General features: G+C 45.0%; 1 protein-coding gene across 1 annotated transcript in view; it reads right to left on the minus strand.

The window, feature by feature from the left end:
- Positions 1 to 13,333: 13,333 nt before the first annotated feature.
- Positions 13,334 to 16,717, minus strand: part of SVEP1 (sushi, von Willebrand factor type A, EGF and pentraxin domain containing 1) — a 118,436-nt gene continuing 115,052 nt past the window's right edge. The window contains exon 50 of the mRNA XM_039733256.1: positions 13,334 to 15,816. Within this exon, the coding sequence (XP_039589190.1) occupies positions 15,786 to 15,816 (31 nt within the window). The 3' untranslated portion in view covers positions 13,334 to 15,785. The remainder of the gene's footprint in view (positions 15,817 to 16,717) is intronic.

Raw genomic sequence — 16,717 nt, forward strand, 5'->3', positions numbered from 1 at the left:
CCAAACCTCCAGCTTGAAGTGGGGCCCTAGACAGTGCAGGAAGTGTATTCACCTTGTGTTTTAAAGCCACTTCCTTTGAAAGGTGATTGGCTCAAAAAATGCAGTTTCATTGGATAATGACTTTGTAAATGAAGCACAAAGTTAATTTTTTCAAATGCATCACCTGCACTGCTTTGTTACTAACAGCAGCTCCAGAAGACCAGTTAACAGCTTCAGGAAGAGTTTTTCCAGGCAAAACTATTTTTTAGCCCAAAGCTATTTTAAAGCCCAAAGCTCTTCTATTGCTTTAACATATCACTAATTTTTCAAAGAAGCACTGACAAACTTCAAAAATGTGAGGAAGTGCACCAAAGCTCCTTGAAATGTGCAAGTGCCAGGTTCACCAAGATGCATCCCAGCCCTCACCTGCAGACTGAACTTTGAGAATGGACCTTGCTGCCTGTGGTGGTGGAGAGGCTGGGGGACAAGCATCCTCTGAACGGCTTTTGCATGATGGGCATTTATGGCCCCACAACCTTTCCATGCTAGCTCTGCTCTTTGTTTGGAAAGTAAAAAAAAACTTCTCACAGGGTCACAGTCTCCTTTTGGCAACCACCTGCTCTGGCATGGGGTCCTTCACAGGCTGCAGGTGGATATGTGCTCCACTGTGCACCTCCATGGGCTGCTGGGAACATCCTGCCTCACCATAGTCTTCACCATGGGCTGCAGGGGGAATCTCTGCTCTGATTTCTGGAGCACCTCCTTCTTCTTCTTCTACACTGACCTTGGTGTCTGCAGAACTGTCCTTCTCACATATTCTTACTCCTCTCTTCAGCTGCTGTTGTGCAGCAGTTAATTCCCCTTCTACAATTTGTTATCCCAGAGGCTCTTGCTAATGGGCTCGAACTTGGCCTGTGGCAGCTCTTTCTTGGAACTGGCTGGTATTGGCTCCATCAGACATAAGGGAAACTTCTGGCATTTCCTTACAGAAGTCACACCTTGCTACCAAACATAGCTTGCAAACCCAATACAACTGGTCAGAAGATAGGGGGGTATATGAACTTTTCTGTCTACTGGCTAAGGAGAAGCCTGATGAGTGTGATGGTGGTGATGACCTGCCAAAAAAAAGTGCCCATCCCACTTGAGTGCTTTGGTGGTCTGATGTATTTGAAGCACTTCTGCCTCTTCTGCAAATCTCAAAGCTGTCCATTGAGCCTGGCATTCACATCCTGACCTGCTCCATTAAATGCACGTTGCACACAGTGCCTTCCCTGCCAGAAGTGCAGCAGTGTAGCAATTACGCTCTTGCCCTGATTGTGTTGCCAGCTCATAAAGCTCCCAGTGCAGGAAGGGTAATGCATGAAGCTCATACTTGCAGTTTGTCTGAAGGAAAATGTACCAGCAGGGCGTTCATGCATTGAGTGAGCATTGTTAGTTAACAACGTTAACTAACGTTCTGTTCTTCTCAGACACACCTTTTTTGTAAAGACCAAAATTTGCCTTTCACAGCGCCCTGTCCTTGCTCTATTGCCAGTGTAAGGCATAAGGTCCAGCACCCTCATTCTCATAAGAAAAGCCACAGAGCTGAACTTCCTGCAAAGTTACCTAGTTTGCAGTGGGCTCTTTGAATCAAGCAGGAGCTAGTCAGATGAATGGAAATGTGACAGCTGAAACATATCTGGCATTTACAGCCTGCACCTTCATGCAAGCAGAGTTTGCAAGTGAAATGTATGTTCAGAGAAGATGATCAGGTGGGAAGCACTTCTCCTTTGAGGCTGTTCCATTGGGGACCTCAGGTAGATCCAAGACTTAAATTTGTGCTTTCTGTGCTACTTGGGGGTTCAGGGGCATGCCAAGAAAAAACAAGTTTGTTGTTGATCATTAGAAGTATATTTTCAGTAGACACAGTGAATTTTTTAGGATAGAGTAGAAGCTCTTTCTGTTTATTTTTTGCATTTTTTCCCCCAGTTTTTACTCCACGTGACGTTTCAGTGAGGCAGCACGAGCAGACACACTGCTAGTCCCAGTAAATACATATAGTGGTAGCTGCCTGTGAGACTCAAAGTGGAAGACCAGACAACAACTTTTGGCACTGGAAGGGCTAAAATGGTTAATTCTGTATTTGTATCAGTCTTAATTTTGAGGTCCAGGCTGCATTTTGTGCTAGTTGTTAAACTGTAATAGCAAGCAATGAGATTTCAGCCGAGGGGAGGAGAAGAACCCACAGCTGTGAGACACTGATAGGTTGTCATGACCTGACAAAATTAATCTTCAAACAATGCAAGAGTTGGCTCAGTCAATCCCAGAACTATTTATAATTACCACTGAAAATTTGATGAAGACAGGAAATGTAGCAAAAGACTCAAAAAGTGCATCATGACACCTGCACAGCAGATTGTACTATAAAAGCCTAATTTCCCCTGAAGGGGGGAATGAGGTGATGCTGACATGCAGGAGCAGGACACCTGGCACATTTCTTGGCACTGCTGAGGCTTTTTATACTTTCTCCTGTGAGGCTTTCCAGAGCGTGGTTTAAATGGGAGTACTAGAAGGTGGGTACAGATTTTTCTGGATAAATGCATCTGGTGACAATGACTTCTGGCCACACTGATGAGATACTTCAAGCACACCTCAGAAGTTCTTGATGTATTAAGATTTTTTTTCCCAGTCTGGTCCCAATTAGTGTTTTTATTGTTGACCTGAATGCTGGACTGTGGCATGTGCTTCTGACATCTATGTATGATGAGGAACTGGGATGCACTGCTCTGAAGCACTGGAATAATGATAATGATCTTGGCAAACTGGAAAAGTGGTTTAGTTAATAAAAGGAATTACTCTGAAAAAGGACAGGTGCAAACACTTGTTTGTGCAAACAACTCATTTGCATCCCTGCAGTATGTCTGGGAAACTTCTTCCCCTTCTGATAGCTGGCAAGCTGCTCTGGACACACAGAATAAAAAAGGAGAAATACAAACCCCTACATCATCAGCACAAGACATGAAAGATGTTATCTCATACTGCTCATGCATGCTGATCAGAGATGTCTGGGAGGTGGCTGAGGCAGGGGGACTGAGGGCCACATGAGGGTGCCTGTTGGGAGTCCTCATCCATGAAAAGGGTAGACACAAGAACACATTTGGATGTTGAGTCCTTGGGTGCTAGGTGGCCCTGAGGCCATCTGTTCCTGGAGAGATGGCCTTGGAGATGCCTGGACTTGGAAGCATGCACTGCGGAGGGTAAGAGCAGAGATTATTCTCTTCTCCCTGTCTCCTTACCTCTCCCTCCTCCTTCCCTGCACCTTGTTTCTGTACAAATAAAATTAGGACAAACAGGAACCAAAACACCCTGGGGGACCATGAACAGCTGTGATATAGGATGCAGCAAATACAGATTATTTTGGAAGGTGTGGGTTTTCTGCCATCTTTCTTTCCACAGAGACCAATGCACTGGAGGGGAACAGGGGATCAGAGATACCCCCAGGTACAGTAGTTCACACTGAACTCTGCAGGGGCTTGAGGCTATTAAGTACCAGCCTCCTGGATGCTGCAGACAAAAAACCCCAAAACAAAAGCAGTAGAAAGTGGAAAAATATGTTTACAGACATCTTTAAGAACAGGATCTATGTCCAAACCAGGGCTGGTGGGCTCTGGGCATGGCAGCTATGGAGACACACCAGCACTGCAGTCAACTCACTGTGATGATGGGAGGGATGGAACTGCAGGCTGGAATTGTGAGTTAGGCTTCAGCCTATACCTGGGGCTGGAAAAGGCTTTTCCCTCAGTACAAGTTCCTGTGCAGCTCACACTTGGATGTGGGCTTGTCTAAGCCTGCCCAGAAAAGGCAGCTCGTGTCCAAGGTCTGCAAAGCAACTGATGGGAGATGAGTGGTTTGTTTGGGAGCACACCATGAGCCCACAGCAGGGCTGGCAGGAGCTCTGGCTCACTGGGATGCATCACTGCCTTGAACAGAGGTTGCTGAAGCACTTAGTGGGGATGCACAACTGCTGATACCACATCTGTGAAGGCAAAAGGCTCTGGCTGGACATGGTTGCTGCATCTCCAAGGGAAAGAAGAACACAAACAGGGTAAAGGTAGGGGAAAAAAGACAAAAAAGCTGTGTGAGATGTTACAGAGATGGGAGAAAGATACAGCTGCAGTCACACAGAGCACAGAGAAAGTGAAACTGTGTCTTGGGCAATCACTCTGTGGCTGCCAGTTCAACTCGGACATAGAGAGACGAATGTGGGAAGGTGTGGGGGCAAAAGACTTTCTGCAGAAAGTGGCAGGTCACAGGCAGCTGTTTCAGACTTCAAAAGATTCACTATCCTATTGTGAGAATTCAGCTAAAGTTCAGGAATATGGCCAGCTCATACAAGAATTTTATTTGGACATATCAATCAGACTGCATCAAATCCTGGCTGAAACATCACAAGGCTGGCAGGGAAACAGTCATCTTCATCTGACCTTTTTTTTTTTCTGGCCAAACTGGAGCAGTATGTACTTGCTTTGCTCATATGGTAAAGGCAGTTAGCTCTTCCTCCTAAAGATGCTTTGGAAGAAGACCAATGAAAACAGCCTGTTTTAGGACAAAGACAACAGCTGAATGTTGGTTTTCACCAAGAGCAGAGCAAAATCCCTTCAGAAAAGGATGCTTAAGGACTGTTTTTCCCATGGTAGCAAAGATTTTCAGGTACCTGGGTGTAAGCATAATTTTCAGGGAGAAGGTGGAGGAGCTTCTCGTTGTGATGCAATGTAGCCCTCTTTTCTATAGTGGTGTGGGAACTGAGCATTGCTCAGATAAAGGATCCAATGCCCCAACAAAAATCACAGTGTGGGGATCCTCTCTTGTGGGGTTGCCAGGCTGGTTTGAGTCAGGATCTGTGTCTGCAGTCAAAACACAGGCTACTGGGACCCCAGGTAGACAGATTTGGGGTTGTGTGGCTATGGGAAGTATCACCAGGGCTAAAAGCCTGTTCTCAAGCCTTCCACTGTTTCTGTCCTGGGCAAGGGTGTTGGGGGCAATGGTGACTGCTGCCCACTGCCTCCTCCCAGAAGCAGGAATACATGTCTGACCTGAATCTTTCCAGACAAGACTGAACACCATGAAACAACCTGTCTGGCTTTCTTTAGGTTTCTCTCTTTTTTTTTGTTCCTCTATTCTAACAGGCACCTTCAGCAGAGAATATGCAGTCACAGTTCTTCAATTCTGGTTGCGTCAGTCTTGCAAACTGATCTGGTAGGCAGTGCTGCAGTGGCTAGAGCCTGAGGGAAACTGAAATCCTGCCATTTTCTCGGGAAATTTTGTGAGGACTAAGCAGACCAGACTGCAGAGCTACAGCAGGCAAGGCTCTGCACACTCTTGCAAAAAGGTAATGGTAAGCCTGAAGGCCCAAACCCTTTTCATCCTAAGACTCAGTGTTCTGCTCACTCAGATCTTTTTTATTTCTCAGTGCTTCCAGTTATTTGCTGCTTTTATGGTCCTGATGATCTACTATGTGATTGGACATGTGGGTCTCCCAAGGTTTCTTGCATACTCCTCTGTCTGCCTTTGAGGCAGAGGGTACCCTGGCCGTGGTGACATGTGGCACTTTTCCTCCTGCATCCTCAGACACCCACATCTCTGAGAGCGCCAGCAGCCACTGACTACCAGTTCTGCTTTGGAGACAAGGGCTGGCAGCAGTACAGCCTAAGCCCAGACTGTATCTCTCCATCTCCAGTGCATGGCTGGGCAGATTATCTGCTGCCTGTGCTGTAGTTTCCCCATCTTCGCAGATGACATCAGTACCTGCAAGTCTTGCTATGGAAATTAATTACATGTGTCTGTGGTCTGAAAACTGGCCAAGCTCACGCCTGTCTGCAGAGGATCTGTCCTGTGACACTCAGAACACCAGCCTGGCATCACAGCAAGTGATATCCACACCTCTTCTTGTCAGAAGAAGAGTGGCAAACCAACACAGCTGCAGCAATGCATGGGTGCAGGTGGAAACTGAGGGTGGCAGCAGCATCCATCCCATCAACTCACCATATCTAGGCAGGGATGGCAGAGCTTCTGGCATCCTTATATAAAAGCCTGGTGTGCTGCCCAGGCAGCCAGCTCTGCCTTTGAGTGCAGGGCACCAAGGAGTTCTGTAGCCCTGTTACAGTACAGCAGGATGCCCTACATAATATTCCTCTTGGAGGCCAAGCCTGGATTTTGGCATGAGGGTTGCATAGTCTGAGATATAGGGGCCAGTGCAGCTTCCTGACAGTATGCCTTCCTGCCAGCTTTGGACTGACCTTCCCTCACAAGACCCCACAGAGGTTGTCTTCTCAGGGTCACATTTGCCCTGCTTCCCGCTGTGTGAAAGCACCTCTGCTTCCTGCAGGAGGCGTGGAACTCACTTTTGACCTTAAAACACACTGCTGTGGGGCTGATTGCACCCAAGCACTGCGGAGAGATACACCTGGGTACAGTTCCTGTAAGGCAGCTGAGACAGCACGCTGGGCGTTGCTTCTCCACGTGGCTGCTGTGTGGAGCAGTGCTGCCCCTGAAAGGGGTCTGACTGTGCCAGGCTGCAGGGCACTGGCTGCTGTGCATCTGGCTCACTGCTTTGTAGTCCTGAAGATGCATGTCTGCCTCGCTGTGCCTGCACAGGCAAGGCACAACTAAATCGCCCACCAACAGGATTTTGATGCTTTTAAATTAGGGGAAGTCACTTTAACCATGGGTAGCTGACCTGCAGCTCACTCTCCATCCATGCCTAGGGAGACTGGAGCTGGCACAAGAGTCTGCATTACTTCCCCACAAGTGGCAGACAGTGGCTCTCCTGCGCACGTGTATGTGCATGAGGGAGGTATAGAAATAACTCATCTGTTGGGGAATATTGGCAATGAAGGTTTTCTGGTAGCACAGATTGTACGATTGAGTGATGTCACTTTATTTCCCAATGGCATTTTTTGGTGTGTTGGACAATGTGAAAGATCCAGTTGTGTCTTGTTGTCCTTTTACAGGACATTTACTGTATTTCCTGTGTTGGCCCACTAATGCCTCATACAGATCCTGATCCTTGATTTGAATTTCATTAAACTACAAGGGCTGTTGCCCAGCTATGAATACTGATTGCTGGGGATATTTGCAGCTGCTTTTGGGTCCAAAGGCACCAACTGGTAATGAGGACAAGACTCATTACAGGAGAGAGACCCAGTGCACCCAGCTACATGTCGAAAGTGACAGAGTCCTGAGACTTTTTGGGTCTGACAGGGAATCTGGCACGAGTAAAGCAAGTTCTTGTGCAAGCCTACTTCAGATGTTTTTTTGCTTCAGTCTTTAATGCTAAGATTGGTTATCCTCAGGGTAGTTGAGCTGAAAGGCAGGGATATGGAGTAGAATAAAGCCCCTATTATTCACAAGGAAATGGTCCCTACTGGTGTATCCCAGGGTTCAGTGTTGGTGTCAGTTCTGTTTAAAATCTTTATCAATGATCTGGATGAAGAGACTGACTGCACTTGCAGTCAGTTTGCAAATGACACCAAGCTGTGTGGGAGTGTTGATCTGCTTGAAGGCTTTGCAAAGGGATCTGGACAGTCTAGAATGGTGGGCTGAGGCCAATTGTATGAGGTTCAACAAGGATAAGTGCCAGATGCTGCACTTGGGTCACAAGAACCTCACATGATGAAGGGAGAAGTGGCTGGAAAGCTACCCAGCAGAAGAGGACCGTGGGGTACTGGTCAACATCTGGCTAAACATGAGCCAGCAGGGGGTTCAGGTGGCCAAGAAGGACAATGGAATCAGCCTGTATCAGCAATAGTTTTGGACCATGACATGACTGTCTCCTTTGTACTGGACACTGGTGAGACCCCACCTTGAATGCTGTGCCCAGATTTGTACACCTGACATTGTACACCTAATGTAAGAAAGACATTGATGTGCTGGAGCATGTCCAGAAAAGAGCAATGGAGCTGGGGAAGGTTCTGGAGCACTCATGAGGAGTGACTGAGGAAGTTGGTATGTTTAGCCTGGAGAAAAGGAAACTACCTGAAAGGAGGTTGTAGCCAGGTGAGGGTCGTTCTCTGATCCCAGATAACAGGTGACAGGACAAGTGAAAACAAGTTGCATGAAGGAGGTTTAGACTGGATATTAGTAAAATTTTTTTCACTGAAAGGGTTGCCAAGCATTGAAAATGGCTGCCCAGAAGTCACACCATCCTTGGAGACATTTAAAGACATGTAAGACACTTGGTTTAGTGGTGGTCTTGGCAGTGGGAAGTTAACAGCTGGACTCAATATTATAAAAGCTATTTCCCAATCTTAACAATTCTATGATTCAGTGGTTCACTTTTGCTGCATAGCTTTTACCTCTATTGCCCTAAGGCTCAATTACAGATCTTCTGGGAAATGTAAATGGATAGACAGGGCTCCCTTTTCTAATTCTTGGTCCTTAAGTGCTTGATGGTTTTCAGAGTGCTGGTGTCTGTGTACCAAGTCATTTATGCCCAGCCAAGCTGCATTCTATACTACTTTTGCATCTTTTCATGAATAACCTGAAAGTCTCAAAAAACCCCCAGTAACTTCCTGAAATCAGAAACTGGATTTGGCTCTCTGACTGTACAGTGTGCTTATTATGCTGTATCATGCCTTGATTTACACGAACTCAAACTCATCAAGTCCTTAAGTGCTTCCTTAGAGGGAGCCCAGCCCACAGGTAACCCAGAAAACTCATATGCTTTTTGGTACTCTGGGATATCTGTCCCACTTACATTCAATCCTTTGTTTTATTGAACCCCATCGCCACCATCAGTGACTCCTCCCTGAAGTGTTCTCAAAAGTGGTATTTATACATGGCAGCCACTCATATCTGGTTAATGTCATCCTGCCAGAGATGAAATCAGAACAACCCCATGCTTCTGGAACACTTAGGCTGCAAAATGACACTCTGGACAGGCGCTGCACAGTGTGATCCTTGGTGGCATGAAGAGGCTCTGCTCGCCCCCTGCCCCTGGCTGGCTGTGCTTATCTTCCCTTATTTATCTGCCATTTTAGAGTGTCGCAACTCAAGATTTTGTGGCACTCCTCCTCCTCCCATGTGGATACCAGTTGCCAGCACACACAAGAATGGCAGGAACATTATCTCACTGGTGCTGGCCAGAGAGAAATCATACTATCAAAACTAAGATGAAATAAAATTCTTACAAGCTCTGTTGCTGCATCTCCCCAGTGCTGTAGGCTGGTCTTGGTTTTGGTCTCCTCTCATCTGCCTAGGACTCTGCCAGTGTTGCTTGTTCACAAGCATGAAATCCAAAGCAAGTGAAGGTGGGAATAGTGAGGTCACCAGCCTGCCTTCACACTTCCCTCCCTCCCCAGGGGCACATTCTTTTTAAATTTTTTTTTCCCTCAGGAAGCACTGACTTGTCATTTCTAACGTTAATTTCACATCATTTCCCTTTAATATGATTATCCTTCCTTCATGTAATTTATTCTCACACGTGCTTATAGCACTTCCCTGCAATAAACAAGATTAATTAGTGAGCTGTTTAAGCCTTACCCTACATTCTTAACCAAGCTATTTTATGAAATCATACCAGACATCTGGCCTAACAATACCTCACTGGGCAGCCACATCTTTTATCAACTTTCTACATTCAGCTGATGGCAGATATTCAGTGCCAGCCAGGCACTTAGCAGCCATCTCACCAGTGTCTGCAGGACCGACACAATTTTTCATATTTATTATAATCTTGTACTGACTAAAGCTGCAGCCCAGAAGAATGCTTAAGCATGTTTTTAACTGCATAGGTGCAATTAAGTACCCTTAATGGTTGTATGACATGACCATATACTTAAGTGCTTTCTAAACTGCAGCTTTCTTGAGGTTTCCATTCTTGTCATACCACACAGCCTCCGATTTTGCCACCCCTTCTTTTCCAGAGGTGAGAAACCTCCCTTCACCCTTGGGAATTCCCCAAATGCCCCATGCTAGGTGAGCTAGGTCTGGAGTTGTGTCCAGGTTCTCCCTGGGCACAGCTGTAAGATGGTCCCTGTTTAGCACAACCAGTAACCACTGCAGGCATTCCTGCCCCCATCCTACTTGCCAGGGATGAACTATGGTCCTTCCTGGACTCCCATGTCTGTTTCCTGGTGTTACTGCCTAGCTCCACCCTCTCCCTGTCCTGAGCCAGGACAAGGTCAAACTCCAAGGCCTTGGTTTTTGCAGAAGGTGTTGTGAACCTACCTTTTCCTTGAAGAATTGCCTGCCTCCCCAGCTGAGCCAGGGATGGGCATGCAGCCTGGCTTTGGTGCTGTGTGTGGCTTGGAGGCTGTTAGTTGATATTGCACCCTCCAGATGCAGCTGAGAGCAGTAATTCCTTAAAAACTCCATTGGCACTGAACAATGCTTCAGACCTGCTTACAATATCTCATGAGGTATGTACACATGAGGTAGATGGGGTCTTTGCCTATTGTTGGACTCCTGAGTCCTGTGTACCAGCCTAGGACCCTGCTCATGACCTCACCCATGAAACTGTAGCTTCCTGGACAGAGCTGCATAAAGACATGCAGAAATCAGTTGTGATTTCTCCACAACAGTGGAGCAGATGTCAGGGAAAAGGGCAACCCTAGGCTGCTGCAGTGCAGTCAGAGAAGGCAACAGCATCTTCTTCCCAGCTATTGCAAGCTGACCTGGATGTGCCTCTGCTCTGTGCCTTTGGTGTCTGCTTGGAAAATGCAGACACACCCCCCCAGCAGCTGCAAGCACAACCTGTAAAATGAAAAACATGGCCAGGGAGTGCAAGAGGAAGGGATGGCAAGGCAAAGTGAGGCAGCAGCAGCTGAAGGAGTGCTCAGCTGTGTAGGGCTGCCACTGTGTATTGCAGAGGCTGCCAGCCCTGCCTGCACTGGCAATTGCAGAGCTTCATCACCCTTCACAATGTATCTCCCTCCCAGCCAGTGAGGCTGTTGGCTTCACATCCAATAAATCCTGGTGACTTCTGAGTTAGCTGCAAAAAATCATGCCACTCCCAACTGAGAAGGAAGTACTACAGCCAGACTATTGAAAACAAAGTGAAATAAATGGACTGTACTGAGGAAGCAGCTAGGAGAAGATAGGAAGGGAAGGCATGACTAACAGGCAGCCAGGAATGTCCTGGATTTGTTTGAGGGGTATAGGTGAGCTGGGATTGGTGATTGCTGTGATTGTTCCTTGCCACCTGCTTGCATAACAACAGACTGATTTCCTGAGGCTCCTGAGATATAGCATGGCAAAATTGTCATCCAGGAGGGAAGAACTTTCAGTGGAGATCCAGGGTCCGTCCTCACCATGCTCTTGGCTTGCTATGTGGTGCAGGCCAGCACTACCACAGTGACAACCTGTCCCTGCCCAGTAGCCTCCTTTTCTGGCCTTTGCTATGGAGGCAGGCTCTGGGTCCAAACAGAACTGGTGCCAGTCTGGACTCGATCACATTGTCGAGTTTCTGGAGACAGAGAAAGAACTTGAGTTTTCAGGACAATCTGTTCAGCAGATGTTGGTTGCAAATGAAAATTTGAAGGAGGAAGATTTACATTCAGCAAAGACACTAGACTGAAAGAATTAAGGTTAGTGCTGGTCCACTGAGCTAGCAATGAGGTGTGCAGATGACATCTGCAGAAGTGCTATCATTAGTAAAGATGATAATAATGCTTAAATCTCATCTGTCGTTTTAAAACTGCAGTACCTTGGGAGAGAAGGTAGGGCTCATTGACCCATAAAATGGGAAGATTTGAAGTGACTTTCTTGTGGCACAATCTACCACTGGCTGGTAGACACTCGTGTCCTCTTTACCAGGCCATGCATGTTGCTTCTTACAGCACAAAGAAGTATGTGGTCATGCTGGTCCATCTACAGGAGGGACATCTGGCAGGATGGACAAGCCTGTGCTGAAGAACCACATCCATCAGCTTTTGTAGTGCTCCAAGCTCAGCAGGGAGAGGTGGCAAGCCTGCAGAAATTGACATTTGGCAGGCACTAGCAACACGTCAGGCTAGAAAGCAAGGGTAATGGAAGTGCAGCCCTGGGAGAGGAGCTCACTGTAAATGGGATAGATATGTGAAGAAGTGCTCTGTATCATGTGTATGAATGGAAATAACCTCAAGAAACAGATCAATAATGATACTGCATATTCCACCTGGCTTGCCTCTGGGTACTGCAATTCCTGTCTCTTGGTGCTGGAGATGTGTAGTCAGGGTGTGTTCTCCTAGAAAAGAATCTGCAGTGCAGTTAAAGCAGCAGGGATCATTTCTGCAGTGAGGATCCAAACTGCTCTAAGACATTTCAGAGGTGCATAAACTGTTGCTGCACTGAGATGCAAAAGAGATCTCTGGTCAGACTGTCAAAGTGTAAGGGTGACTCCTCACGTTAACAAGTGCTGGCACACAAAACGTGTCCATTGCCCCCCCCACGAGATCTGAGTCAACACTGAAACATTTCCCAGTGTACTTCCAAGCAGCGAGACATAGGTGTCACTAGACTCCTTTCAGAGTTTTAGCTTGTTCAATGGTCACAACAAAGAGAACCGGCCGGGTAAGGAGCCTGTTCTTACTACATGTCCCTTTAAATAAGGCAGTTCTCTGTGTTTCCAGAGCGTGCACAAGATCTAAGTCCATTTGCACAGGCATCTAGCTGTTCCCTTGCAGGATTTTTACCCATATGTCAAATACTGCATATCTGAGATCCAAATTTCTACCTTTTTTATAAGATACACATTAAATTTCAGAGCTTTATTAACAACACTGTCAGTAACCTCATACCACCTTCTGAGTTGCTAGCTTAGGGCAAGGCTTTCAAACATCGACCACATTTTGCGCTTCCAAGTCTCCACTTAAGGCTGTGTATCCAAACATTGACAGGTTTACAATATTATCTCCAAAAACTTTACATTCTAAATATTTTGCCTGTTATGTCATATGTGCTCCTTGTTTGGAGGAATGGTGTTTGAGTTAAAAAATTTCTTCCTGTTACAGTGATTCTTTTGTCCAGGAATATGGGCATTTCCATACCCTTAAAAATTCCAGTACTGGTGCAGAATAAAACAAGTTGTATCTCCTTCAATGGTGAGTGAAGCAGGTTTTAATCTGTCTCTTCATGACAGTGGTAAATTTGGCCTTTACAGGTTTAAAAATATGCCCTAGCAAAATAAAGGATTTGAAACATGAGGTGCTAACTGCATTTTTATCTGCATATCAAATCTGGACTAATCTGACACAACCTCTTAAGTTTGCTGGCAATTGTTTTGTCTTTTTGCTAGAATGGAGGTCTATTTTTGTAGTCATTGCCCTCAGATCCTAAAGATTAATAGATTAATATCATTGCTGTGAGGGTTTACAAAAAGAATACCATGTTGCCTCTATATAGGTACTAAACAGGGTGCAACTTTATTTACAGTGTAAAGTGCATCACATGGAAGTCGTTTAAAACACACAACAAGCAGTGACATAAATGACAATACAGTACTGGGTAGGGAGGGGAAAATATTCCAGCAAGTATCAAAACATCATCAATAACACTAACATGACAGCCGCTAATTTCAGCTATTCTGTCCTAACACCACATCTCCTTACAAAAGGTGTTGACTGGGTTGATCCCAGGACTCCATGTACAAGTCACTAGTGTGAAGCTGTGGTGATAAAAGCTATTCCCCAGCCCTAAACTGTCCAGCAATGTCCTGCCAGATCTAAGCACTCTCCTCACCACTGCTGTTCTGCTCTGGAGATGACAGGACAGAGTCAGAGACACACCAGAGAAGCACTCTGGAAAAGCGAAAAAACCATGAGAATGACATATAAATAAAGATCTGCTTTTCTCACCTATGCACTCTTTCCCTTGAGAAGTCCTGTGTTGCTCACTGCAGCTTCCCTTCATTTGCTGTTAAGGCAGCAAGGAAGTCAAGGAACAAAGTGCCTACAGATGGTGGTGACTATGTTGAAATGCGGATGTTACTTACTGAACGCTAACTTCAGTCAAAGCTGTAAACGCTGATGGCTGTGGAGCTGGGAGACAGAAGATTTTTTGCTATGTGCTAGCAGTGTCCATTAGAAAAAGAAGGTTGTGGGAGCTAAAACCACAACTCTTCAGCTGGTTGCAGCTCCCACTGGGAAGGAATCTACATTCACATTAATCTGATCCCCTAATGACTCCTATTCTTTACTATCTGTTTTTCTTTTAATTGGCTGAAAGCTCCTAATGGTTGACAATTTTGCTTGTTTCTTTCTTCCCCATTTCTGGCCTTGGGCTAACAGCCATCAGTTATGTGTCAGTATTTACTAGAGCCCTGTTACTGTAACTGTGAGCTCAATTTGGTGTCCTATCACTTTCCTGTATCAGGGTTCATGCATAAAAGGAAGGTACATCCATAAAGTGGGGTGGGGCAGTTGTGCACACTCTTTATCTGGAGGGTAACTTAGCAGGAATAGGAAGGTACAGAAGGTAAAATTTATTTCTCTTTTTCTTTCCCAATGATAACTGCAAATTACACTTTCCTGTTATTATTGGGAAAAATGTAGCTTCTGATCAATGACTCTTGTTCTGACTCTAAGAACTTTTTTCATAGATCAGACTTTTTGCTAACTGATAACAGTTACCAAACATGTGACTTTGAAAGATGCATGTGATTTCTGTTTTGTAATTCCACCACCCTACATAATCATAAATTTTAACATTTCAATTCATCAGAGCATGACTTAATGGTGGCATTCATGTGTGTGTTTTCCTCAGACATAGTGGGACCACCAGTCTGAGAATGAGAAATCTGATAACATGTATGCTCTCAGTATTTCTCAGTCAGCTGAGTATTTCTGCCTGTGTGTGTTCTCAAGAGAGGCCTTTCCAATTTTTTGAGAATTCTGCACAACAAACTGCAACATTTTGGCAAGCAGATAGCAAATTTTCACCTGTAAACCTAGCTGGTGCCTTCTCTCCATCTCAGATATTGGGACCCAATCCTAAAATATCAGAAACATTCACCTAGCAGATACCTGTGAAAAGATGTAATTCATTTATGTAGGAAAGGGATGGTGGTTACAGGCAGGTCGTGAGTCCCATGGCAACTGGAAAGTGTAAATTTCAGAGATCCATCTGCCTCCTACTGCTGGATCCTGGATTATTCAGCTTAAAGCTACACCTGAATCTTTTTGGCTACACTTAATCCATTCTCCTCTGAATGAGATGATGTTCCCTCATCTCTTTTACTAAGAAATCTCACGTAAAACTCATGCTGATGCCTCGCATTTAAGTCACTCTCCAATGAAGTCAATGTCACATAAGCTACACTACAGAATCTTCTTATGCTCACCAGAAACGGTGGTTACAACACAGACATGCAGTTATAATTTTTATCAGCTGAAGTTCCAAGAAAGGCCCAATGCAGAGTTTAGTGGCTCATTCAGCCTTGTGAAACACACTTTACTGTTGAGTTGCTGGACAGCAGTATGCTTTGCCATATTCTGTTTAATGATGGCTGGCAGTATAGTATAGTTTAATTAGCTTACTTAACGTAAGAAATGGGAGGGACTTCACTTTAAACAACCACTTCCTCAGTGGATTGTAGGAATCTTTACATTTGTATGTGTATGTGTGTATGACACCTGTGTAGCAGCATATATTTGATAATACTTTTATAAATGAAAAATACAGAGGATTTCTTTAAAAATTGAAAGATGTATCACAAAATAAAATACAAAACAAGGGAGCTGGGGAGGGGTGGGGGAAGGGAAAAAATGGATTTGATTTACAATGCATTAGAATCCAAGCCCTGGTGCCTAGGCTGAAGAAAGATATCTGAACGTAGAATTGCTGCTCTGATGTTAAAAGGGATAGAATCCAGCCTTCCGTTTCCTGCATCAAAAAACCCAAACAAAATAAAATCAGTGGTGTGCTGAACATATCAAATGATCAACAGTGAGGCACAAGAAGATGGTGTCTGAAAGTATACCAAGGATTAGAATGCTACAGCTCAAAGGCAGAGGTGGAGAATGGCCATGGGAAATAGAAATATCTGACATTTAATTTAAATCATGGCTCATCACAGAGTAGTTTGGAACTAGTCTTATTCTGCATGCTGATAAAAACTTTGGGACCTTTCAGCTTCCCCTTATAAATCCACACCTTGTTAATCTGCAGCAAGGAATCCCTGCTATCATGTTATTTGCCTGTATTGTTTTAGAATTCCCAGAAAGGTATCATATCCCATATAGAGCCACAAGTAACTGAGGCCAAAACTTAACAAAATATGAAACAGATCTCAGAGCTTGTTTCTGTCTTCACTTCACCTACCCAGTTATGTTTGGGAAATGTCCTCTCAAACAGCTCTGGAAGGGACGAGCTGCTAGACCCCAATCCTGAAGGGCTAATGACCTACCTTCTGTGTTCTGCTGCACAGAGCTATGGACGTGGACAAAAAAACCCAACAAAAGAAGACAGGGATAGTCTGGTTTGGGAATAGCCTGACACTTTGCTTTGTCTCTCATGAGATAAACTCCACTATTTTTGGCTATTATGCCTGCTGGATTTGGGCTTCTCTGCTTCATGTCCTAAATGGAAATACTACCAGACTTCACATGTATACCTTTCAGTCTAAAGCTGAAATATACTGTTTGTTTGCAATACATTTAAGTTGCTTCACTAAGGCACATATAATCACAGCTGACAAGTGAATACTATTCACTCTGGACAATGTGATTTCTCAGTCAAGCATCTCTTCCACAGCTTTAAGATAAACTGTCTATCAGAGAGATAG

This window comes from Passer montanus, unplaced genomic scaffold (assembly GCF_014805655.1).
Source record: "Passer montanus isolate IOZ18808 unplaced genomic scaffold, ASM1480565v1 scaffold85, whole genome shotgun sequence".
Taxonomy (NCBI): domain Eukaryota; kingdom Metazoa; phylum Chordata; class Aves; order Passeriformes; family Passeridae; genus Passer; species Passer montanus.